General features: G+C 43.9%; 2 protein-coding genes across 22 annotated transcripts in view; one reads left to right on the top strand and one right to left on the bottom strand.

The window, feature by feature from the left end:
• Positions 1–24,626, bottom strand: part of LOC121592042 (probable beta-hexosaminidase fdl) — a 39,972-nt gene that overhangs the window by 12,028 nt on the left and 3,318 nt on the right. For 14 of the 16 annotated variants that reach the window (XM_041913268.1, XM_041913275.1, XM_041913267.1 and 11 more), the window contains one exon: positions 21,884–22,335. The exons of the other annotated variants lie outside the window; for them this stretch is intronic. The gene's annotated coding sequence lies outside the window, so the exon portion shown is untranslated. The remainder of the gene's footprint in view (positions 1–21,883; positions 22,336–24,626) is intronic. 16 annotated transcript variants of the gene reach the window in all.
• On the top strand, positions 1,187–20,457 carry LOC121592044. 6 transcript variants are annotated; one of them, XM_041913279.1, is made up of 4 exons: positions 1,187–1,843; positions 5,383–5,901; positions 15,781–15,922; positions 18,274–20,457. In XM_041913279.1, the coding sequence occupies exons 2-4, from the start codon at positions 5,663–5,665 to the stop codon at positions 19,699–19,701; spliced, it is 1,809 nt and encodes a 602-aa protein (XP_041769213.1). In that variant the 5' UTR covers positions 1,187–1,843; positions 5,383–5,662; the 3' UTR covers positions 19,702–20,457. The 6 variants fall into 6 exon arrangements, with proteins under 6 accessions (XP_041769213.1, XP_041769214.1, XP_041769217.1 ...); XM_041913280.1 differs by having other exon boundaries at positions 1,187–1,666; XM_041913283.1 differs by having other exon boundaries at positions 1,836–1,874.

Below are 24,626 nucleotides of genomic sequence, written 5' to 3' on the forward strand. Positions count from 1 at the left end.
AGAGGGAACAAGAGGACTATGAAACGGAAGTGAAGAGCAGTACACAAATCACGGGACACGGTGGAAAAAGCTACGCGGCATGGTCCATGGGTGGATAAGCGGGTGAAAAGCTCTACCTTTCCGATGCCTTCAGGCGCAAACCTTCTCATTCATTCGGCACCGGTCGATTCTTCCAAACTACACTTACACGTTTTTGTCTATGCAGGGATGAGGGTTATTCGCTCGTTTCTTTTGTGGCAAGTTCTTGGCTCAGCTTAGTACCAAGTTTCGAAATATTGAACGGCAAATGAGGGGGAGGGTAAGTCTATTCAACACTTTATTATTTGTGTACCTTGCTGACTTTTAAATTCTTGCGAAGGTCACGAAAAGGTAGTGAATGGTAGAAATGTTAATGTGGTAATTATTGTAAAAGAAAAATGCATTTGAATGTTATTAATAAACATCAGTTATTCATTATATACTAAAATACATTTAACACGTTTATCAAAGCTTCCAGCGGATGGTACAACCAAATACAAAAAAAGAAAATAAATATAAACAAGAACAAGAACAAATATAAAAAAGAAACTGATAAGCTCGGATGAAAATATATAACAATAAACTATACAAAACAATAAAAAGAACAATGATTTAAAGCATAGCATGACAAGTAGACACTTTATAAAACAAATGAAAAACAAGAAAAACAAGAGCAATACACAAACATCAGACAAGAGCTAAATAAGAGAAAAATAAAAAAAATGAATTAAAAAGTTGATGTTGTGTATAAAAAACCTATAAAATGAATAAAAAGATTCAATTAACATACAAAACAGAGGAGATAAAATCAAAAAGATACACAAAATTATATGCAATAGTGACAAAAACAAAGGAACAATAATTAATAGAACGATTGAGAAGAACGATTATAGAACGTAAGTTTAGTAAAGAGATAGCCGACACTCCTACAAAAAAAATATTTGAAAAATGATAAGCAAATGAAAAGTGAAAAGAAAACTCAATCTTGAAATAGCAAACACGGTTCAAATAGAGGAAAACATTCCGAAGGACAAGAGGGATAAAACAACGGAGGGCAAAAGAAAGGATGGTGAGATACATCGAACCAAAATCGCCCGAGGATAATGGTACAAAATGTCAGCGGCTAAGCAAACCCGACCAGAAAAGGACAGGGAAAGGCTAGAGTTTTGTACGACCTTTCCAACACACGCACATACTGAACACATCGTCAGCTGTGAACGTTTTTGCCCACCGCCGAACGCACACCAGAGGCACAACGAACAACGGCTGCACTGGAAAGCTTACACAACACAGCTGTGGAGTGTCGGACGTCGAAAGCACGAAAAGGTGTAAGCTTCTCTCCTTTCCTTCCACTACTGCTCTTGCAGCTCCACGGGAAAAAGGACACAGCGGGAAGGTAAGACGGGGAAAAGACACGGACGACTACGGGCCACGCGCAGACACACCGTCGCATTTCCCGCCAGGAGCTCGCGCTCGGAAGGAGCGTGTTTTCAGTCGGCTCGTAGGAAGCGTCGCGTGCAGGCGTGCTGCGCCGTACAACAGCGAGAAATATTCTCCCAGAGTCGGGTTTCGTGCTCGGTTTTTCGTGTGCAGTCCGTGGTGCACGTTCGTGCGCCGACCATTCCGACGCAACAGCGACCACGTGCGGGTGCGTTCGTTTGCTGGGTGGAAAGTACATTGTTTACACGCGTGGATGTGCAGCAACAGTGTATATGGTTGCTGAGATGGTGCAGAAGAGTTTTGTGTTGCAAGTTTTAGTGATTTTGTGAATCTAATACCAAAGCAAAAGGCCTTTTTCGTTGCGACAAAAATAACAATCAATCGCGTATGTAATGACAAATTTAATAAAAGCGTTGGTGAGACCCCAATTTTAATACTTTATTCAGGAAGCCCGTGTGTCGTGATTGGGGGTTATGGTGGTTAAAGATAAGAAAAACAAGATGTGCACGATGGGACAAGCCCTGGAAGGTTTGTTGTGGTGCTAGCGATTGCCATCCCAACGGGGATTGAGTAGCAATGGTTCGTTGCAATTGGACAATGTAACACTACGTCATCCAACAGAGGAAAAAACCCACACACACACACACGCGAGCTGGCCGTCCCTTTGGAGTAGAAGAAGCGACACGCCAACGTTGATGATACTACCGTGAGCCTTTTCTCGTGGGTATACTTGACCTTCCCCAGGACCCTGGACGGAGCACGGCGGCCCGATGCAAGAACCGAACCGAGCTTTGCGTCAATTGCCGGTAAACTGGTGGTGCTGACAAACACACACACAGACACAAATGCCGATGGATGACAATTCCATTCCATTAGAGGAAGTCATTGATTTGAGCTTCTTTTTTTTTCGCTCACCCGCGCTATACACTGCTCAAGGCAAAGAGGGTACCGCGCGACTTTGCGCCTTTAATCGCATCGCTTTCTCCTTCAACTGAATGGCTGAGTTGAATGAACGGGGAAGCAATGTTCACTTTTATACCACCACCACCATCATCTCTCCCCATTTGGCCGTTTTTCGGTCGGTCCAAGAGACGGTCCGCTCTTCCGACTCGTCATTAGCTGATTGGGCTTCGGACAGTGTGCGCGCCGTCTTTCCATCAGTGAGGTGCAAAACGAAGACTCGTAAGACAGCGCGTAACCTTCTACACGCGATTAACCATTAACCGGGCTGTGCTTACACACTATCATCAAAGCATTTTCGCGCCATTTAATCGATTCGGCGGTAGTGGTGGTGGTGGTTAGTGATGTTCGAAGAAAGCGGGCGACCAAACATTTGCTCCGTGTTCGGTGTTGTGGCTTTTAGCGTGGAAGTGGCTGTAAACAGCAGTGGGGAAAAATGGAAATAGCGGCGAACGATGGAGACCACCGATCAAAGTGCAATGGAACAGATGAGCAGAGCTGACACAAAAGGAAGCGTGTTCCTTTAATGCGTAGATAGTGGTGCTGCTGGTAACGCTGCCAGCGGGGCCGAAGAAAGATCAGACACCGTGTGGGCATATAGCGTCGTGCGAGCGGAAGTTTTCTGCTGTTTGCTCTTGGCAAACACTTTGCCAAACAAAACCACCGCGGCAGCAAATCTCTATTCTATCTCTAGTCTATTTGTGTGTATTTCAGGATGAAGAAAGGAGTCTATTCTTCCTCTAATCAATACAAACTGTTCGATTGATCCGTGTCGGTGCTGTTAGGGGAGGCGATGAATTGATTGAGTGAAAGTGAAACGAAGCAAACAACAAACTTCTAACGGTTTTGCGGGACATGAAAGGAGCCTGACAGTGTGCCTTGTAGAGTCGAATACGACACTATCGAGGTGTCGATGATTGCATTGTTAGTTTGTTTTGTTTTTGTCCATTTCTTCAATACAAATGTGCAATAAATGAGCAATAGACGAATAAGCTATTATTGGAGACCAAAAATAGATCCAAAGTAAGTAGGGATAATCCTTCGAAATCCCAGATCCTAATGAAGTTAGACCCCTTGGAAGTGTTCACATCACAATTTTCGGCGTAAAGCGATATCATTGGAGCTCTGGAGCTCCTGCCAGAGCAGCTTAATAGTATTACACGTAGTTTGATTGAGTTATAATAACTTTAACCGACAGAGATAGAACTCCTCCCCATTCTACTCAGACCAGCTGCAGAAAAGTGGATGTTACTACTCTACTTGATTGAACCATTTCAGGAATGTTTTCATTATTAAAATAACCTCATTTCCCACCGATCAAGCAGTTTGCATTTTAATTGCACCAATGTTTCACCGTGCAATGCAACCGAAAAGCGCCAGGGCTTGTAGCGGCATAGCCAAGCGGCAAAGTGGTGTCTTGGTATCGAGCACCCCCAGCAATCCACTAACGAACCGCCTCGTTCCGCGTTAATCTGTTTTTCGCGTGCCAGTGCCACACCTGCTTTTCTAACAAGAGCTAAGCATTAAAACCAGTACACTACAGCACCGGTGAGTTATGGGCAGCTTTACGAACCCGCGGTGTATAGCTACTGCTACTACTGTGTACTCTTTGCCAACCAAACAAATCGGCGCCGCTTATCGATAGCGAGGTTTGTAGTTTGTTCCGAATTTCTCGAAACCATCGGCCGCCTCGCGCCGCAACGTAATGCTTCCGGCTTCCGGCGGTGCGGGGGCTTTCTTCCTGTGTCTGACCTCTATTTTTCCTACCCGCTTGATATGATGGATAGCATCGCTGTGGGTAAAGGCGTCGTTGGTAAGTGCCCACCCCATCACCGCCGGACCACACGCCGGACATACATACATCAGTCTCTTGCTGTAGTGTTTCTTGCTGCATTAAAAGCGAAGGAACCTCCAAAGTGACCATCTATTTGGGGACCTTCTACACACACGGGACGGGACCGAAATGGGCAAAATCATGGGAGAAAATAATGGGTTTTGGTAGCGACATTCTTCAAAACAAAAGCTCTCACCCAGTTGTTGGCACTTGTAGTGGTGTTTATGTCAAGGATTTTCGGGTGACGCATCGAAAATTGGGCAGAGAACGGGGTGCTTTATGCTCGTAATTTGTTCATTTTGACAGAAGGATGTCGTAATTAGTGCTTTATTTTGTCAAACATGAAGTAACGGAATAGGAGAGAGCATTATGAGTTAATCTTTTGGATTTTGGGGAAAACGGTCAACCTACAGCGTTAAGCATTAGTTTGAATAATGAATATGTGGATGATATGATGAGAAAGAAGTAAAAACGTTCTACTTTAAGGTCTTTGAGGTCAGAATTTCAAAGTAGCAGAAGTGATTTAAAAGCTCTAAATTTAATAAATCATCATAAAGATTTAGATTTCTAATTAGAATAATCTCCAATGTTTTGCTTTGCATTTAGTGACTAGCATATAAGTGTTTAACCCACGTATTCACTCTCCCATTGGCACCTAGTTAATGACTTGCTAAACCCTACAACAAACATTAACATACAAAGCATGACAGATTTTCATCTAAACGAATCGTTTTCCGATCCGTATCTATTATCACCTAGCTTCAAATAAATTTACCGTAACCCGCACTCCGTCCGGTACGGTACTGTGTCTCTTTGGTGTCGCCCGGACACGGATAAGATCAACAGGAAGAGCCGCCGAGCCGTTTTGCTGCCCAATCGGGTGCATTATGCATCGCAAATGGAGCTATGAATGTGATTAGCATTTTTATGCCATTTTGCTGCTCCGAACGACAGACAGACCCCGAAGCAGATGGATTTTCTCGTTACGCTGCCAACGGTGCTAGGTGGTGTGCTAAGTGAAAGTGGAACGCTACAGTACCGTACCGTGAAGTGAAGAGAGGTCAGAAAAGGCCCGTTGGTCTGTTGGGGTGATAGTTTTTCAATTTTCCTTCCTTTCTACTTCGCTCCAGTGACAGTGACAGTGTTACGCTCGCCAAGCATAAGGTCCAACCGTTCAGTGAAACATTGGTGAAAAGTGCAATGATAACCTACCGTGACAGAGCCCAACGCAGACCGCACAGAGTGCACAAGTGAAATAGGTAAAGCACAAGTGAGTGAGTGAGCGAGCACCACAGCACCATTTTTTCCCTCTACCCCGAACGGAATGTGTCGAGGGGTAGCGAGCCGGTAACGACGCCGGGCCGGGACGACGAAATCGAACCGAAAGTGCAGACGCTGAATTCGTCGGGCATGTCCGTGAAGCGGCTCGCCGTCATATCGGCCGTCGGTTCGCACAACAGCTTCAACAATCAGACCATCTCGTACATCAGCTCGTACAGTGGGGCGAGCGGGAGCGTGGAGCAGGGCATCATCGTTGGGCACGGTTCAGGCGGGTCGGGCAGTCTGCGCACCGGTGGCCACCACCAGGGACTGCAGACGATGCGCCCCGGGGCGAATCTGCACGGCAATGTGAACATCATGCTAGGCGGGTAAGTTTGTTTGTTCATCGATTGACATTATTACTACAAATGATTAGTATATTTTAATGCTGCTTTGCAAATGTGTTATTTAAAAAGTGCAAAGTGTGTATTTGATACCGTTTTAAGGGGTAAAAATGTTAGAAAATAATTCTGCATCATTAGTAGGCTTAAATTCCACATTTTATTCAAACGACTTTAACATGACAAGTGACGAACCCTCTTACTAAATTATTTATTTGCCTTTTTTTTCTTAAATTACTATTCAAAATTGAAATGAAAAAAGCAAAAAGCTTAGGCTTAAAAAACTACTCCTCTTCCAACAAACAAGCAAGTGATAACGTCGATAGTCATCATTTTTATTACGCTCATAATTGTAATGCCAATCCCATATAAAAGACAGCGCCATTCCTCTGCACAACGGTCCGGAACTTTACCAAAGGCCCGTTGTAAATTACTATAAAACACACCTCACTCACCCCGACCAACCCCGCCCAAATAATGGCACACGCCTAGGCACACCTCCAAACCCCGAGCCACCGTGACACGACGCTAACTCGATTTCCATCAAACGAAATCAACTTTTACCACTACACCCATCGCTGCTTCCCCTTCAGTGCCCTTCTCTCTTGTTTACACTCCAGCACACTCCATATCTTGCACACAAACACACACACAAACTGTATAACCTCTATTTGGTAATAAAATATCGACCCAACACAGCGTTCACGCGCAAATCAACCTTTTAAACAACCCCGCAGCAAAAGGCCGCCCTTTGACCCCGGTTGTAGTAAGGTATTAAAGTAATTTATTCACTTTTAATTTCACCAATTAGCGAACATTTACATTTCGTCCACAGTGTGGCAGTGTCTTTGCTGGCAGCTAGGCTAAAGGCTTGCAGCAAGCTCCCTCCTCCCTTAACGTCGGTCCCGAATGCCGCCTCATTTTAAGGCTCGCGCTGTGATCGTGGATTTATGGTTTGTCTTACATTCTTGCACGCGCTTCTCGCTTGCCAGGCGCGCGGAGCGATCGTTGATTGGCGATTGCGTGCAAATAATAACGCTACACATGTAAAGCATGTAAATCAGCATCAGTGTATCACAGTTAGTAGCTCCTTTTTGTTCGCTGGAACCGAAACGAAACTAGCGACTAAGCTGCGGTGATAAATCATGCCGATTAGAATCTAAATTACTGCTACAAAATGTGACGATTTGTGCAATGTAGCTGCTGCTGCTGCTGCTTAAGAAATGAATAAAAGCGTGATATTCAAACGATTATCATAACGCAAAGACGGTACATAAAGCACATACACACACACACACGCGATAAGCTGTCTCGCTTGTTTGAGCTTGCTCTTTTTTTCTAATAACTAACAACGCCAAACACAAACAAAAAAAAAAACCCACACCTAAGAACGTACGTGTCGCGAAGTATGCAAATTTGCTCAGCACACGCTATACTGTTGTTTGGCAAGTTTGCAGACAGAATGTAAATGAACAGCAAAAGGAGTAAGATGCCATCAACACTTTCACTGGAAAAAGCTCTCTATGGATTTCCTTTTTTTTCCCCCTAGTGCCGTTCAATCGAACCAGGGGCTGGATTATTTGGATTTGGCAAACCGTTGGCCATTCCCCCATTGACAAGTCACCACCCATCCCCGTTCGCTCCTTCGGGCTGTTGCCAAAAATGGGTGAACTTTAAGCATAAACTTGGTGCCGGTGCGCTGCTCGCTGCAATCGTTGCCCGTTTAGTTCGCTGATAGTTGATATGGAAATGGCGCAGATTTTACCATACGGACGCGCCCCAAAAGTCTCGGTCGAGAGAGAGAGAGGGTGTAGAAGATGAAGCCTTTTTACGGTGAGAAAAATCTTCAGCTCGGTGGTTTCGTTTCCAATCGACCACCCCGTATGCGAACGGGAGTCGAACGGAAAAAGGTGCCATTTGATCATTCGTAGCACGTCCCGATAATAACCAAACCCCGTTCCCTTTCTCCCGCACACTGAGGGGCAGAAAGTGGGGGGGGGGGGAAACCATGGGGAACATTTTCCCACACCCCTCCCTGGGTACAAGCAATGGGAAAGATTGACATGTCATCGGCACAATGGTGGTCGTCGTCGTCGTCATCGCCACACAACAACCGATCCATTGGGCGTTAATGGGACGATGATACGATTTTCTAACGCGTTCGCGCTTTTCCCGGACCACTCTTTTAAGGCCACACTTACACACACACACACTGAACAACAAGAAAGTTATACGTGAACGGCGCCGGCAAATCAGACATTAAACACGGGAGACAGGAACGATGAAACGACAGAACGGGACACACGCAGGGGCAAGAAAGTACGCGCGGAAAATTTCCAATTCATTGCTGCCTGGGGCAGCATAGTAAACATAGAGATATGTGTATAAATGTGATTATGATGAGAACGGAAATGAAATATCGTCTTGCTTGATAGCACGTGGGGGGGAGGATAGGGGGCTTTGCTTTTGTTCGCGAGGCATGGGTGAGGTGCAATGCATTGCAACATTTCGCGCGAGTGCGCGTCGGCGAGAACGAACACGCGTTTCTGGAAAGGAAAATGAGATTGGAAACCATAGTTTGTTATTACCGCTGCTCGATTACGTTCGATTGAGCTGGTTACTGGCACGTTTTCTCTGCGTATTGGATGTCATAATAATAACACGGAACGAGGTTAAAAATATCTAAAGCGTGATGTCTACGATGTGATGATACTATTTAATAGCCTAATAGACATGATTTAGTGAAGCAAGACGTCATATTAGTGTATGATAAAATTAAAAAAGGAGTATCCTTATTAGCAGAGGAGATTATAGAAAACGAAACTGTAGAAGAAAAAAACAAAGAAAAAAAGGGGAAAAATTGGCCCAAATAGCATAACAAAAAAACGAGTTGAGAAAGAATAAGAATCAATGTGAAAAAAGGAGCGAAAAAAATAATGAAGATACAAAAATGAATAGAAAAAAGAACATAGAAAACAGTTTAAGATACAGTAATAAAAAAGGCGTAAATCGAAGGTAAAATAAAGTAAAAGTTAAAGTAAATATAAAGAGAGTAAATGAAAAAAGAAACAATTTCAATAAAACAATAAAATTAAATTAAAAAGAAACAATTTCAATAAAACAATAAAATAAATAAAAAATGTTAAAACTTGCAAAATCATACAATTTGCAAAGTTTTCTAAAGACTGTGGCAAAACTATAGGCAATTAAGCACAGAAAGGTAGCCAGAAACTAGTACGTGCATCACACACACGCAATAGGCGGGTTTGCATGACGTTTTATTCCATTTTGAAGGGGAAATTGAAGCATTTTCTCCAACTGACTTTCTATGCAAGGAGAGACAAATAGTTAAAACCATACGTTTGACGTCTGCACTATGATGAAGGCCAGTTAAAAGCTGATTAAGTTAGTTTTTCACAGTTACTAGTGGCTTGTTTTCCATACAATACAGACATAGACAACATTCGTCTATCCAATCCTTCAAAATTGAGACAAATTTTAAACCATTTTGACCTCCTAACCATCACTTTGCAGTTGTACAGGACGTCCCTCATTACAGCGCCATTAATCCGATGCGCAATTGTTTTCCCCCGTTCCCACCATCCTCCAAACTGTCACACACCTTCATCCTCATCCCATTGTTGGTCCCAGCAAGCACCCCCGGTAAATGAAATGCATCTTTGCAACGAGATGCAGCGACCACGAAGCTTTGATAAAAGCTATCAACGTTCCCACTACGATTCACACTTTCCTCGCCACAAACCAGCCCCAAAAAAACTGACAGCAGTTTGTATCGCCAGAAGCGCACAAAAACAAAACAGGACGGAAGCAATCGACTCCTTCAAAAGCGGTGGAAGGACAGATCTTTTTGTGTTTGTTTTGTTTCCCCTTTGCGAAAAAAAAAAACCCATTAATGATACCCCTGTCCAACAACGGCACACAATGAGGGCCCTCCGTCCGATTGTAGGACACAGTAGCATCGAACGCATACCGCACCACACCCGCCTCGTTTCCCAATGATGGGAGGTGTTGACGTAATGCTTTGCACCGAAATCCACCAACTGAGACGTGGCGACGAACCTCGACGCTCCCAGACGGGCCCAAAGTTCAAAGAGAGGCCTAGTAATGATTTTCGCCCTCCCCCGGGGAAGCCCATTACCTCTTGCTTTCGTCTCTGCTGTGTTCCTGTTTTGTTCAGTTTAATAGTCAAACGTATCACAGGCACACCGAGCAGGCTAGGATAACAGTTACACCTTTGTGTTGGTGGCTTTTTCTTTTCCTGTGTAAAGTAACAGCATGCAAAACAACGGCACAGAATGAGCGCAGCAAATTGCAGCCACCTTCGCACATTCAACACCGGAAACCGTTGCTCCATCTCTATCGCTCGCTATCTAACACCCATCAAACCACCCATTCTGCCTTCCGCCAGTGTCCTTCTGGTCGTGTGGTCTCGCCTTTGACATCTCCTCGCTTGACAATTATACAAATCGGAAGCATATTGTCGGTTGGGCTGGCGCTGGCTGCTGGTGACATCATGCTGTGCATTCCACCTGCGCGCACCACCCGCCCCGCAACCCGCACCCACTCACTCGCCATTTGCATAATGCGAATGCAACATCCATCCTTGAGTGATTCCTTTGCGGGAAGGCGGCAACCAGATGATGAGATGGTTTGTGCGACCGCAATCCCGCCACTCGCCGGTGTGACACGCCATCGCCACCGACAGGGAAGGAGCTGTCGTGTAGAAGCGACAACTGATTTCAGCTTAATGTAACTGGTGCCACTAATGAGAAGCTTGCCGGTGGATCGTGTGGAAAGCAAGCGGGGAAAAGCTTTTTTACAAAACGCTTGGGGAAAATGTCAAAATATTCCTTCTTTTGATGATGTTCCCTTTCCAAGTACTTTTCCAAACACTTCACGTAATATTTGAAATGATTTTTGGAAAAAAGCTGTATTATTTCCAGTTTTTACCTTCACAAACACACACGCAACACGCAAAAAAAAAAATAGCCCAACGACCGACCAGGCTTGCCGAGGTCACCGAGGCAGCGGCACCGGAAGTGATTTCGCTCTGCAACTTTATAATTACACTCTCTTGACATGTAATTTAGCTAAGGACCGGTCGACACATTTTTCACATCCGCCCGCCCATTTTCACTCCCCGGAAATAGTGAAAAAAAAAAAATAAGAAAGTACAGATAAGACCCACCACCAGGTAGCAAAGGGGAAAGAAAGCAAGGACGGGACCGTATCCTGCGGGAAGATTGCGCGGGCACAGGAAAATATAGAACACATCCTGCATCCTGTTCTCTCCCAGCCCATCGGGGACCCGGCCCGCTTGCCGATGGTTTACGGTTTGCTTCGATTGCCCCGGGCTGTTTGCCTGGCATTTCACCACGGTCACCACCGTTCGGGTGCTGCACAGCACACCCAGGCGGTGGCCTTGCCAGCGCCCAACTCATCGCCCATAAGTGCAAGCAGGTGATGAGTGGGAAAACGGGTGGTGGCTGAAGTTTATGTTTTGCCTCCTATGGCTATAGCGCCGGCCGATAAAACGCTCCCGCGCTCCCGGATGTATGCAGTGTGTTGTCGAGGGTGGGGGTCAAAGAGGATCGCTCCACCTTCAAGCATGAATTTCCTGAAAAGGATTTTTTCTGTCCTCCAACAGTTTTTTTTTTTCTTCTAAAGATTCGAATTGAGATTCTTACGAGAAGCGAGTTAAAAAAAGCAGATTGCCAAAAGGAATTACGAAAATATTGCAATCATTGGAGAAGGAGAACAAAAAAAACTAATCGAAAACTGTACTCATTTAGTGCAGTGTCCTGCCCCCACCCGGAAGTGATAACGTCGCGGTAAAAACTCTTCGTTTATAGAGAGTTGCTGAGGCCAGGCGAAGCAAAAAGTCACACGAGCCAAACATGTCGGTTTGAAAGAAATAAATGAAAATTAGAAAACACAGAATGCACCAACTCTCCCACAGAAAGCTCCCTCTAGCCAGGTACCGTAGCAAGAGAGCAAGAGAGCAAGAGAGAGAGAGAGAGAGAGGGAGACTTTGCCACTTATTTTCACGTCACAAACACTTTTTCAAACCACTCGAAGTGTTTGGTCTAGTAGAGAGGGAAGGGGGAAAGGATTAAACCAGTTTCTTCTGCTTGCAGCCAGGCACAGGTCGACACAGGGGGCTGCACGACACGATAATCACGAACGATTCGATTAGACATAATTGAACTAGTGTGTTTGCACACGAACGATTTGCTTTCCGCTTTCCGCGGCGCTGGGGCGTTTATCCGATCGTTTGCTATCAATTAGGTGATTTATCTTCCATTTACAAAGAGCACACGAGAGAGGGAGAGAAAGAGAGAGAGAGAGTGCGAGGAGCGGTGGCTGGAAGTTTTGCTGCGAGAAGGAACGGTGTTCTGTAGGAAGGAAGGCGTATTAATCGTTGTTTGTACTAGCGGGATAAGCTCAAACGATGATTTATGTATATTATTTGGAAGTATATCTTTGCTTCTAGATTTCAATATATTAAACAAATTAAAAAAAAGTAAATGAGAAAAGCTCAAAGAGTAAAAGTCAAAAAGTTAATAATGTAATAGAAAACAAAAACTAAATTCTATTTTAAACATATATAAATAGACACAGAGAAATGAAAACAAATGAAAACAGACATATAACAGAACACTAAAACAAAAGCAAATAAGAACGAATTAGAAAATAAACAAGAAAAGCTAATTTCTTGCACGAAATGAATCCAACAAAAAACATAAAGTCAGTAGAGACGAATAAAATATAAAAAGATTTAATAATTTTTTTTATAATTTTAATTTTAATAAACAAAATAAATCAAGTAAACAACCAAACAGCTTACCATAAAATGCTCGCAGATATGATACAAAAAAACCAAACACGTTTTGCCTAGTGTTTTGTAAATTTTCCCTCAATCAATTAAGTATCGTGTCTCGTGCAAATTTTTAAAACGCTTTGCCCGCAAGCATACAAAGCGACCGTGCCCGCGTGCCGCAGTGAAAGTGAAAGCTTTGACACGCTTGTAAAATAAAAGTTTTTGAAAACTTTTGGTGCAAGTTGGAGGAAGTTTGTTTTTATTGTTGTGTTTGCACCCTCCGCGATTAGAAGGATCTCAGACGGCTTCACAAAAGAAAAGAACTTGCTCCCAAAACGGCTTAGCGTCTAGTGAGGCGCAAAAAAGCGAATGAAGTTATTTCAACGCAAACGACATTTTCTTGTGTGTAAGTGTGTATAGTAGTGGGGTTTTGTTTTTGAGGGCTATTTTTGGATATTTTTAGTACAGCCGCTCCTTGCCTTTTAGCTTGCTTTTGCTAAATTCCTTCCATTGGGAAGGTGTGGTTCTTTCAAGAGGCCGAAATCCCACCAGCAATTACCACCACCAGTGAAAGGGAAAATGGAAAACAAGCCTCAAGGCTATACTTCTGCATTTGACATTGGCCTGTCTTGTGGGAAGATCATTTAGTGTCCTTTTTCTTTCTTTTTTTATTATGAACGCTGCATCACTTCAACCAGCTTACTTTACTGTTACAAATTTGTTCATCAATTTTACCAAAGCAATCCAACGGGAAGCTTTGTACATTAACACAACAACAGCAAAGAAATTCTTTCCACTCTTTCCGCGTCGCAGGGATTATTATGTTGTACCGCAGTTTTGTTTTTTTTTTTTTTGCTTAACAAAAACCTTCAAAACCAAGTTTCTGCAACAAGTTTGTGCGCTTTTTTGTGTTCCATTCTACCGTTTCTTTATGTCCTTCTCTTCAACAACGACCCAACACCGAAATCAATTGCTATTTCAGAAAAAAACAGGAAAAAAAAGCGAAGAAAGCAACCGTGCAAAGAAATTAAAATAAGGAAAAACAAGAACGACGCACACCATTCGCCAGTGCGCTGGAGTGTGATTGACCGAAAATTGTTTTGCTAAGTATCGCTTAGCAGGGGAGGGTGGTTCTTCCGCTTTCGGATTAGTTCTGCACTATTTGCACCGTACAAAAGCGAGTGGAAAGCGATAGTGAGATTGTTTGGACCGGTTTTTTACAAAGCAAAGCTTTCCTTTCCTTTCTGGAGGACTTGAGATGGAATATCGTTGAGTCGGAGGGACGCGGGACAGACATTTGTTAAACTGTATTAAACACAAAAACGATACGAATTACATTACTCTGTTGCTAGATACAAATTCAAAACTGTAACAGGAACCTAAACATTTCATTTCTAAAAACATTGTTTTATATTTCCCAATGCAAGTAGCGTTTCATTTCCATCCTGCCAGATCCTCATTCACAGCAATATAATGCAACGAACGAAATGAAACACAAAAAACAAGAGTTTCCCCTTGCCTTTTCTCAACCTCGCGCGTTTGACCGCCACAGCCACTGGCTTGTCCGAGAGCAAAGCAGGGGAAAACAATAAAATCTTATTACCTGTCACAAACAGTAATGAATTTATGCTGCAGTTTAGATTATACTGTACGCCAGCGCCATCGTCTTCGTAGTGAGGTTTATTCATGTTTCATAGCAAAAATAATTGTTATTTGCCTGTCGTCACAATCAAACGAGCAAAAGCTGCTGGAAAGGCCTTTACTTCTTTTTTAGAGCAGATTCTACGTGTTTTTGAAACGTAAAAAACTATACAAAAATATACTTTTAAAGCAAAAAAGACAACTCATAGAATCATTCTATTATTTGAAGCATCGAACCCTTTTCAAAGTAAGCCAACTGAACAAGACGGACTGCAAAATAATGCTAAACAAAATCCGTTGTTTCAGCCACAAATAGCAACACGAGCACACACACACAATGGCAATCCATTCATAGTTGCAAAACAATCATAAAGAAATGTATTGTATTTTTTCCTACCATTACCATACAACAGGGTCCATTATCATCAGCACATGATGGACGCGTTCTCCATGGCGCTGGCAGCCGGCAGTACGGTGGTTGGTTATTGTCGTGACAAATAATAAAACTCACCTTGTGTACATTTTTGTGCCCGACCTTGCGACATTCTTAGCGGTGCACAGCAATAAGAATGCTAGACCATTTTTGTCAGTTCGTGACAGAATGCGCACACTCACACAGCCACACACCACCCACGGAAAACCGATAAACGCATCATTTGCACTTGCGGTGACATGTTTACACAGTTTACACAATACTCGTAAAGATTAGAGCTTTTCGAATCGTAAACATACCACAAACGACCGCTCTGCTCGGGGAGTGAGAGGGTGGAGAGGAGGGTTTATTACGCGCCAAGTCCCACTGCGAAAAAAAAGAGGTCATCAGTGGCCATTTTTTTCTTCTACATTCTTGCTACGATTGTGGATTATGCGCCTTTTAAAGCGCCTATTTTTTGTTGTTACTCTTTGTTCGGCTCGGTTTGGAGCTAGAAAACATCCAAAAAGGTCCCGATAAAAGGCTCAAAAAGCAAAATGGTGATACGATTCACGGTACAAATCCTTATCGCGGCTGTAAACTTTATTTTATTCACACTACGAGCACTGGAAAGTTGTGCTTCTTGATCGTTTTTCCCATCTGCCTCACTGCGCCCTCAAGGAGCATCTTATCCCTCTTTTTTTGTTGTGACACTTTATTGATTTCTTGCAATTTTTATGACCATTTCTAAAGCAGCTTTCTGACAGCAAGTGAAGTAAATTTTAAGAGCTTTTCATTCTACCAGTTTGTAGGGGTCTTTATTCCAGAGTAAATGTCGCTAGAATGGTTTCTAAATAAACTGGTGCCGTGACTAGGATACATGACGTCATCAGTTAAGCGACGCCGTCAAATCACGCCACATTTTAAAGCATCTTGCTTCTCTTTTTTCGTTTTCTCCGATTCCTCTTTCCAGAGCGATGCTATCGGTGGTCATCACGGTGGTGTGCTTCGTCTGCTACTGCTGCCATCGGAACATAAAGAAGCGCTCCAACTCTCTCTACCGCCAGCAGTGGCTCGACGCGGACACCAATATGGAAATCTACAGCGTGGAACAGGTGCGTAACCAATAGCAAAAAGGGTTTCTGGGTAGTAGTAATCACTCACTAACGAAACGATCGAGCTGAGGTCGTGAGGTTCTATTTAAAAGTGAAAATACGCTACAGAGAAAACTGTCCAAAGTGCCAATTTGCGCTTCGCCCTTTCCCCACACGGTAGTTGCAATAGCGTCGACGTCTGTCAGAATCGAATAAAATCAATCGCTAGATGGACGGTCTCCGACATGCCGGCTACCGCCACGTTCACCGTCCAGAAACCGTGCGGTTAACTGGGTCAGCATCGCGCGCGCGTGATATTTTAGGATCCATTAAACATTTATAATCGCCACTGCAGGCCCAAATCGAACACCCTCAGCTCCTCCCTTCCCCCCTCCACCCTCACGGGTAAATGTCAAAATGGCAATGGAGAAAGGGGAACCGATTGCTCCCTTTTTGAACAGATTCAAGAAAGTAGAATGGAAGAAAGCTTTCCTTTCGATCAAAAGACTTGAAAAGGGTGCAAACTGCGCGTGTAGGTGTGTGTGTGTGTGTTTGATTGTGTAAAAATCGATACAAAATTGCAGATGATTACATTACCCGGCCTCATAACTCCACCCTCCTTTAGACGCTTCGGGCAAAGGGAACTAAGTAGTAGTTGTTTGCCCTTGGCCTTTTGTGACGGCGAGAGCGCTGTGTTCCTGGAAAAGGGAAAAGTTTTCTACCACACGAAGGCACCCGACCCGATTCATTATAAACGATTGGCGTGATGTAACCGAACAGTTAAGTGTGTGCTTTTGATTGAGTATGCGAGGGGTAAAGCGAAAACTAAAATAGCTATTTAAAATCGCATAAAAAAGGGAAGCAAAGCAAACAAAGCACAAGCACGAAATGGAGGTACTCGGCACAAGAAGGGAAATAAAACAGAACAAAATACATCATTATTTAAATCAAAGAAAATTAACGTCGTATACAATTAACGCGGGGGAGAATTCCTTGGAATTGATTCATTTTGCGAGCGGAATTTCCTTTTCACACGAAACCGTAACAGTGTGTGATCCCCTTTTCCCTTTCCATCAAAGCACTACCACAGACCTGAAAAGAAGGCAGCCCAGTTTTAGCGTGCTGCCAAAGTAAATATAACAACCATACAGGGTTTTCCAGGGGTTCTCATAGCTGTGGGACACTTCCTTGACTCTATCCTATAGGAAGCGAACATCCTTGGTTGGAAATTGAACTCTATGGCCAGACTCACCGGTCATATTGGAAAACACATTGGACCCATTGGAAAACCCTTATTGGATTTCTCCAAAAAGGGTACTACAGAGTCCAATTCCCTTTAGATTAAATTCATTTCACGTAAGAAGGAGTCAATAAAGTGCCTCACCGCTATGAGAACTCCTGAAAAACCCTGTAAACCAGGAAAAGGCCCTTCTCCCCTTCTCCGAAACGATTTCGATCGAAATGGACGATAAATTCTAGCATACAAAATAATTCCAAACAACGAAACGGTACACAAATCACTGCCATCGAAGCACACAAACACGGCACACGTCAACGGGCAAAACGGTCAACGGTGAATGCAGGAATCAGCCAGTAGGTTAAATATTCAATCAAGTAATCGAATAATCTTAATCAAGGAAGTTAAGGCGACGCATAGCTTCTAGCGGTTAGTTTCTTGCCCTCAAACGAGATATCTTACTCTCTTTTTCTTGCAACCCCCCCCCCCCCCAAAAAAAAAGACAAAAATCATCCCTCCAAAGAGCATAAGAGGGCAAGAGCAAAGAGAGAAGGTAATGAAAATTAATTGCCCTGTTTACGACAAGTGTCCCGGTGTATTTCATTAAGCTCGCGTCTGAAGAACGCCTTCCCACTAAGCGAGGAGCGTTGCAGAGAGTCTTTCCAAGTACACACACACAAAAAAAAGAAAAAAAGTAGTTTAATTAATTTATGTGCATCACAGAAACTGTCCGCAAACACACCAAACCACCGCACCGCCAGCCGTTGGTTACTTTCCGCCCCTTACTTTGGACGGTTGCTTTCGCCTTCTTTTTAACGCCCTGTCATTTGGCACCTTCCTTTGTGCACCTTGCCGATGTAGGACGGGGCGGGGGGAGGGATTAGATTGAGGTGAAAGGTGCATCTACGCTACGCTGCACCTTACACTCTTCATTAAGTGCAGCAGCTGGCGGGCGCACAAGCGAAGACAAAGTTGTTTGAAGTTGGCACCCTTTTATTGTCCTTTTTCTCGTTATAGTGTTCTCCCTTGGCTCGGGTAGCTCTCACCGAGTGTGTCATCGTGCAAAAAGATAAAGAATCTCACTAGCTCCTTTTTACTTGCTCTTTTCATCTTTCCCCCTTCCCCGCCACCACAGTGCTACGATCCACCGCCGAACGGGACGTCGTCGGGTGGCTTTTTTATGGACGGCAGCAGCAGCACGGCCGGCGACTATCAGTCGCTCCCGGCGATGATCACCGCCGCCACCGCGAGCGCAATAAATCATACCACCGGCCACCATCATGCACAGTATCCGTCCTACCATCAGCAGCAACATTATCATCAGCAGCAACATCATTACCAGTACACACCGTACCCGAACGGTCCGCCGCCCTCGTACGATACGGTGGTCGCCCAGGACGAGCTGCTGGCATCGCGCCGCAAGCGCGCCTACGATGCGCTCCCTGTCGATGACCACACACAGGAGGAGGAGGAGGATGTTGGGCAGTCGTCCTCTCGCCGCTGCTCCAACCACCAGCTACACGAGTGTGATAAACAATCGGTCTGTGGGGACGGTGCGACACCGCTTCTGCTGCCGAAGACATCCCGCCCACCCGGGAACGGTGACGTATCGGTAGCGTCAATCGTGCGCCGCCCTTACAGCGATGATCCGGATGAACCGACGCTCTGCCGCAGCGAACCCGACTGGAGCGAGGAGGGCGATCACCATCGAACGAGCTGCAACTGTCCCTCGGTGGTAGCCACCAGCGGTGCTGGCGAAGGTTCCATTGCCGGCCCACCAATTTACTGTCGTAATTGTGGTTACTTTGTAGCGACCGGCTCGCCAGCGCTGGAACGACGGAACCACCGTCCCAGCCACCGACGGAACCTCCCAATCGAACGGACGCGTAACGAGACACTCCTAGTCGATTATGAGACTCCAGCCAGCGACATTGTCAATCGAAACAATGTCACCGATGATGGCGGTACCGGCCAGACGGTGGACACGGTTGACATTGACAGGCGGACAACAATGCAGCTGGTAGCGTCGTCTTCGACCGGCCCCTCCGGACGGTTCGATACGATGAACAACAACGCCAGCAGCAGCACCAACAGTGCGGCTAATGAAACGCAAAGCTCTCCAGCTGCATCGAATTTATCCACCACCGCGCCACCACCACAACAATCATTAGCCAGCACCACGGCAAGCAGGCGGAGCAGTAGCTGCTTCGGTGCAGCAGCAAACAGTGCAAATAATAACATCATTATCGATTGTTTGGCGGTGATTCATGGTGACGCTGCTCCCGTGACCGGCGACATCATCCATCAGTGTCCAAGCACGTCCAATCAGTGTTGCAATCAGCTCGATAGTTACTTACAACCGGGAGCCGGGGACAGGAACGGCAACACCGATACGGCCACAGCGCCGGTCCAACCCGCCACGGGTCCATCGTCATCGGGATCGCCGGGCAGTTTGCTGAACGAGAACGGTTTGGTGCGGCTAGACATGAGCCAAATCATCGACAACACCGGTCTACCGACGTACGAGGCGGCCTTAAAGCTCGAGTCCAGTGGGTACGTGTAGAACAACAAGAAAAGTAAAGCACACACACACACACACACACTTAGGGGAAAAAAACAATTGGAACACCAAAACAACACTTAAATAAACACACATTTTAACAAACACAATTTAATGGCCTTTTAGTGAGTAGCGCTTCGTTTCGCTTGCTGTTGATGTATAGGAAACCTCTTGCACCCACAAAACAAGTATAGAATTGTGTATCACACTACCCTTCAACTTTGTGAAGTGGCGGCCATATCTTATCACATTGCGTTTGATGCATATTGGTGGTAGCGCCCGCAACAACTCCCGCCAGGCAGTAGTAGAATGATTCTGAATTATTTAAGGCTATCTAAGTCCAAACGAATGGAAAGCAATCAAGATGCAAGGCTGAGGTGTTTTTACATGATTGAAAGGTTTTGGAAAGAAAGGGAACTACTGGTAGAAAATGCTTTAAGACTACGGCTTCACACCCTCGTACAGAATTTTTCTCAATGAGTTTCCTCGATGATGTTAAGATTATTGTAAGAAATGATCAAAAAATATATTAGATGTATGTTTTAAATGAAGAACTTGATGTTAGTATTTGAATAATAAAGCATCATATTCTTTGGAACATCTAATGCTCTATTACAGGGTTTCCCGAGTCAATTTCGAATGTAAACATTGTTATTCACCGCATGCAAAATGTTCTTGCACATCCATCTGACATTTCATTTCCATCAGAATAATTTTTAATTTCAACAGCATGATTTTCAACACGGCTCAAGCTGGATTGAGTTTGACAGTTCTTTGTTATGTGTTGAAAAGCATGTGTAAAAACTGAAATTTCATTTTGAAGCAAATACACAATTTGAAAGCTGTTGAAAAACATCTGGAATGCGGTGAATAATTATGTGCACTTTTGAAAGTGACTTCAAACCCCCTGTAAACCATTTGACAGCTGTTGAAAAACATCTGGGATGCGGTGAATAACAATGTTTACATTCGAAACTGACTTGGAAAACCCTGTATATTATGCCGAGTTCAAGATCGCTTTTGATCAATCACTTAATTAAGACTTGTAGATAGCAATTGTTACCGTTCTACTGCATCTAGGTCGTGTTGGAAGAGAATTTGAGATAGAATTAGAATTACCGATACGTTCCGAACACTACAGCAACAGTTTAAGGCCACAATGCAGTTGTAGCTTCGTCTAGATGTTCATCGAAAGGAACGGTGGTTTTAATTGCAATTAAACTGATCACTTCATGAGGCAAGCTTCCTTCGAATAATTGCTTCTATTTTTTATAGTCTTTAATGGACGAATTTGATGCAAGAGCATTCAAAAGGCTTGGAAACAACCTTTTGTTGCAACAGTTGATACGTATTGTTCTTCCAGAAATAGGCAATTTAATTCGTTTTACTCAACTGCTTTTGCCCGCAAGGTTGAGAATCAACCATTTATACTTGACTTAATTTTTAGCAAGAGAACATTGAAGCACTCTCCAATAAACCATTTCAATTGTGTAAAAGCACCTTAGTATCCTGCCATCAAACTGCATGAAAGTTGTCCGCAGATAAAGTTTCATTTTTCATGAACAAACCACATCAACAGCGCCACAGCCAAGGGTAAGACAGGGCCAAGAAAGAACAGGGAATGGAAAAAAATATAACCAGAGCAAAGAATCGTAGGATTGCAAACCGCCACGTTGGATGGGGGTAGAGGGGGATGCATCAGACAAGGTTTCAAACCCGAAAAAAAAAATTAAAAGAAACCCATCTTCATATGGTGTATCCATCATCAACCATCAACCAAAGAAAGGCTTTAATGTTGTACTGTGTAGTACTGTAAAATAAATGTAAAATGTTTCCATACTAATAAAATGTACTAATAACTGTGTGTGGGTGTGTGTGGATGTGGTGAGGAGGATTTTGTCTACATTAAGCAAGAAAATGGTAAGCAAAGGTAAACAGGTAAGGTAAGAAAGCATAATTCTGAGCAAAAATATACAAACACTAAGAGATTTGGATGTTACAGAAACTACTTTCAATTGATTAGTAAACTATCTACACCAGCAGCGCGCCAATACCCTCTCCCGCTCTCTCTCACTCTAGCTCCCTCTATGTAGTATGTGCTCTACATCTAATTCAGTAGTGAAGCAATTAGCAGAAAACAACGTTTGATTCATCATCAGCAACAACAACATACAGAAAAACTCACTTGATTTAAAAATGGCACCCGCTCAACGACACCGTGGTTCCCCAGGGGGGCGAGGGGAGTATGATGGCTGGCTCAACTATTGCCGGAAGCTCGAATAAACCACGCTAACACACACGCACCGCAACCGGCGCACAGTTGATGTTGCACTATTTTTGCTGCTGTTGCTGCTGCTGCTGTTCCACTAAAAGGCACCCATAACATTCATAAGACCCTGCCGTGTGTCGTGTGCTAAACACACACACACGCACACATACGTCAATCGGCCAGACGGACACGACGTCCGTCGTACACGGCTATGTTTCAGTGGCCAATTGAACTTTGTCAACCTTCCCCCTGGAGCACCGGCTGAACCTCACGCGAGCCAAAGGAAGGTTTGTCGGGCCGGCGACACACTCACTCGGATGCTCCCCGGAGGGGGGTACGCTCGGCGGATGTGGGATGGTGGGTGTGTGCTGTAATTAAAACAAATTAAATTAATACATGAACAGAAAACTGCAGTCTAGCGTCGTACAGTGTGGGCTGTCGGAGTAATTGCAAAAACAGGAAAATAAATAAAAGGTCAACTATTTCACAACGTCTCGTCCCATCGCTCACAGTGCGGCAAAGTGCGTAACAATAATAGGGGGAAACCCCAACAACCATTTGGTGATTATTTTTTTCCTCACAAACAAACGGCCAGTTTGATAACGGTGGAGCCAACCATTCCACCAAGAAGAAGATTGTTGCATTTTTATTTTTACTTGCCTGCACATTATTGCTCTTATCTTGCAACACATCCAATTGCATCATACACACGATAAGACCGCAAAAAAAAGCAAACCACTTTGCCAACTCGCAACCCTTCAAACAGTTGCCATTAAATGGGGCAGAGCGAGCGTTATAGCAAGTTATAGCAATCGTTAATCGACCTTCAAAACGGGTGCGCTGGTAGGGGCCAGTGCACGGGGTTTGCTATCGCTCTTTCTCTCTTTCTCTCTGTCCATCTCTTCGTACCAATCAGTGCAGTTGTTTGCGAACAGCACAGGAAATCAAGCATCATGTTCGCAACTGATTTGCATTAGATGTGACACACGTTGATGCTGCTTTTGTTTTGCCTGTGAGAACATAAGGCAGCGCCTGTACCACTGGATGTTTATCCTCTTTTATTATGGGAGGTAGTGAAAGAATAAATATTTGTACCTTTTATACAACATTTTGGGGGACAAAACGGGCAATTAAAATTTTAAAAAATAAAACAAAAACAATTAGCACACGCAACAGTTGTAATTTAAATGGGTTACCAATTGTTCAAAATATCCAAAAAATATCCTTTAATATCTGTTTTATTACTTTATAATTTTCTGGACAGTTCCCACGTTCGAAAGTAAGTATCGAAAAGAACAGATAATCGTAAAAAAATAACCTTTTTCACACATTTTCCCTCCCCAATGACATAATAGTGGCATAAAATGGCCCAAAATTGGTTTACCTAAATTTCAATTACGGCTCAATGTCTTGAGTGGCGTAATCTGTAACGACCCAACTTCACCCTCCGCCACAATGCTTCTTCCCTTTCCATTATTTGTTTGCTCCATTAAAATGCAGCCGAACAATCAAAGTCCGATTAGCCCTATCGACAATAACCAACGACGACGAGGACGACGACGACGACAGCGGAAACGAAATAAAAATGCCAGCTCAGTGGGAGGGGAAAGAGCAACACCAACTAATGATTATTTATATGCTACATTGTAAACACACTTTTATCCCACCACTAGGTACCGGGTGGGAGCAATATCACAAGAATGGTAGGATTTTCACGAATGATTAAACTGCTGCTGGCTAGCACAAGTCACCGTCGAGCCCCTTTTCATTCCATCCACCGGCGAGTGCCATAATGTACTTATTACTAGCCTCAGAGGTTGTTTGCTTGTTTGTTTTATAACCCGTAATGTTTATTAACATACCCAGGTCACGGTCTGTGTGCGTGTGTGTTGCACTAAAAGGCACGCGCGCGCACACTCTCTCGATACTAGTATGCAGCGGATGCAGGGGCACGTCACCTTCCTACTTTGTGTTGCGACTTACTTCCTACGCTAGCCTTGCAATGCAAACCGACCCCCACATCAAGGTTATGTGAAAATTGATCTCCATAAAAAGAATGGACAAAACAAACACCGCTGTCTCTTGCAGCAATGATGTCGTTTTTAGCAGCTTTGTTTAGGTGTGGGAAAATGCATCCAAAATCCATTCCCCTCCCCAAATGTGTGCACGCTGCTGTGTGATTTGACCAAACCAAAAAAATAAAAATGTGTTCAACCCCAAAACAATGGTGAATAGTACAATATAACGTTAAGTTGACGTACACGGAAGGACAAACCACGCGCTGCTGGCGTGTGCATTATTAAGCAGTAATGCAGTGGAAATGCAGCAGACCCCTGACAGGTCGTAGTCGAACCCGGTGGTGGGATATAAATAAGTAAAAACAAAGAACAATGTTGATAATCATTTTTGAAATAATAAACTTTGAAAAGACTTTCCATAAATAGTACATTTTTAAACCAAACGAAAAATTCTATAGACTTTTATACACAAAAAATAAAACAAGTTTTAAGAATAATCGAACGAATCGATATTTTCATAAACCGATTGATACATTTGGAAGTTAAACGGCCACAGCTCCGGACTTGCCCATAGTCACATGACAAAGCCTGCCGACTGCCACACTACCGGATAGTGAGTTCGAATCTCTAATCCTAAAAAT

Source organism: Anopheles merus, chromosome 2L (genome assembly GCF_017562075.2).
Source record: "Anopheles merus strain MAF chromosome 2L, AmerM5.1, whole genome shotgun sequence".
NCBI classification, from domain to species: Eukaryota; Metazoa; Arthropoda; class Insecta; order Diptera; family Culicidae; genus Anopheles; species Anopheles merus.

Bases quoted from the DNA above. Each gene is read 5' to 3' on its own strand.
- LOC121592044 (XM_041913279.1), top strand. From the start codon at position 5,663: ATGTCCGTGAAGCGGCTCGCCGTCATATCGGCCGTCGGTTCGCACAAC. The intron at 5,902-15,780 runs GTAAGTTTGTTT...TCCTCTTTCCAG, and splicing joins GTGAACATCATGCTAGGCGG to AGCGATGCTATCGGTGGTCA. The intron at 15,923-18,273 runs GTGCGTAACCAA...CCGCCACCACAG, and splicing joins AAATCTACAGCGTGGAACAG to TGCTACGATCCACCGCCGAA.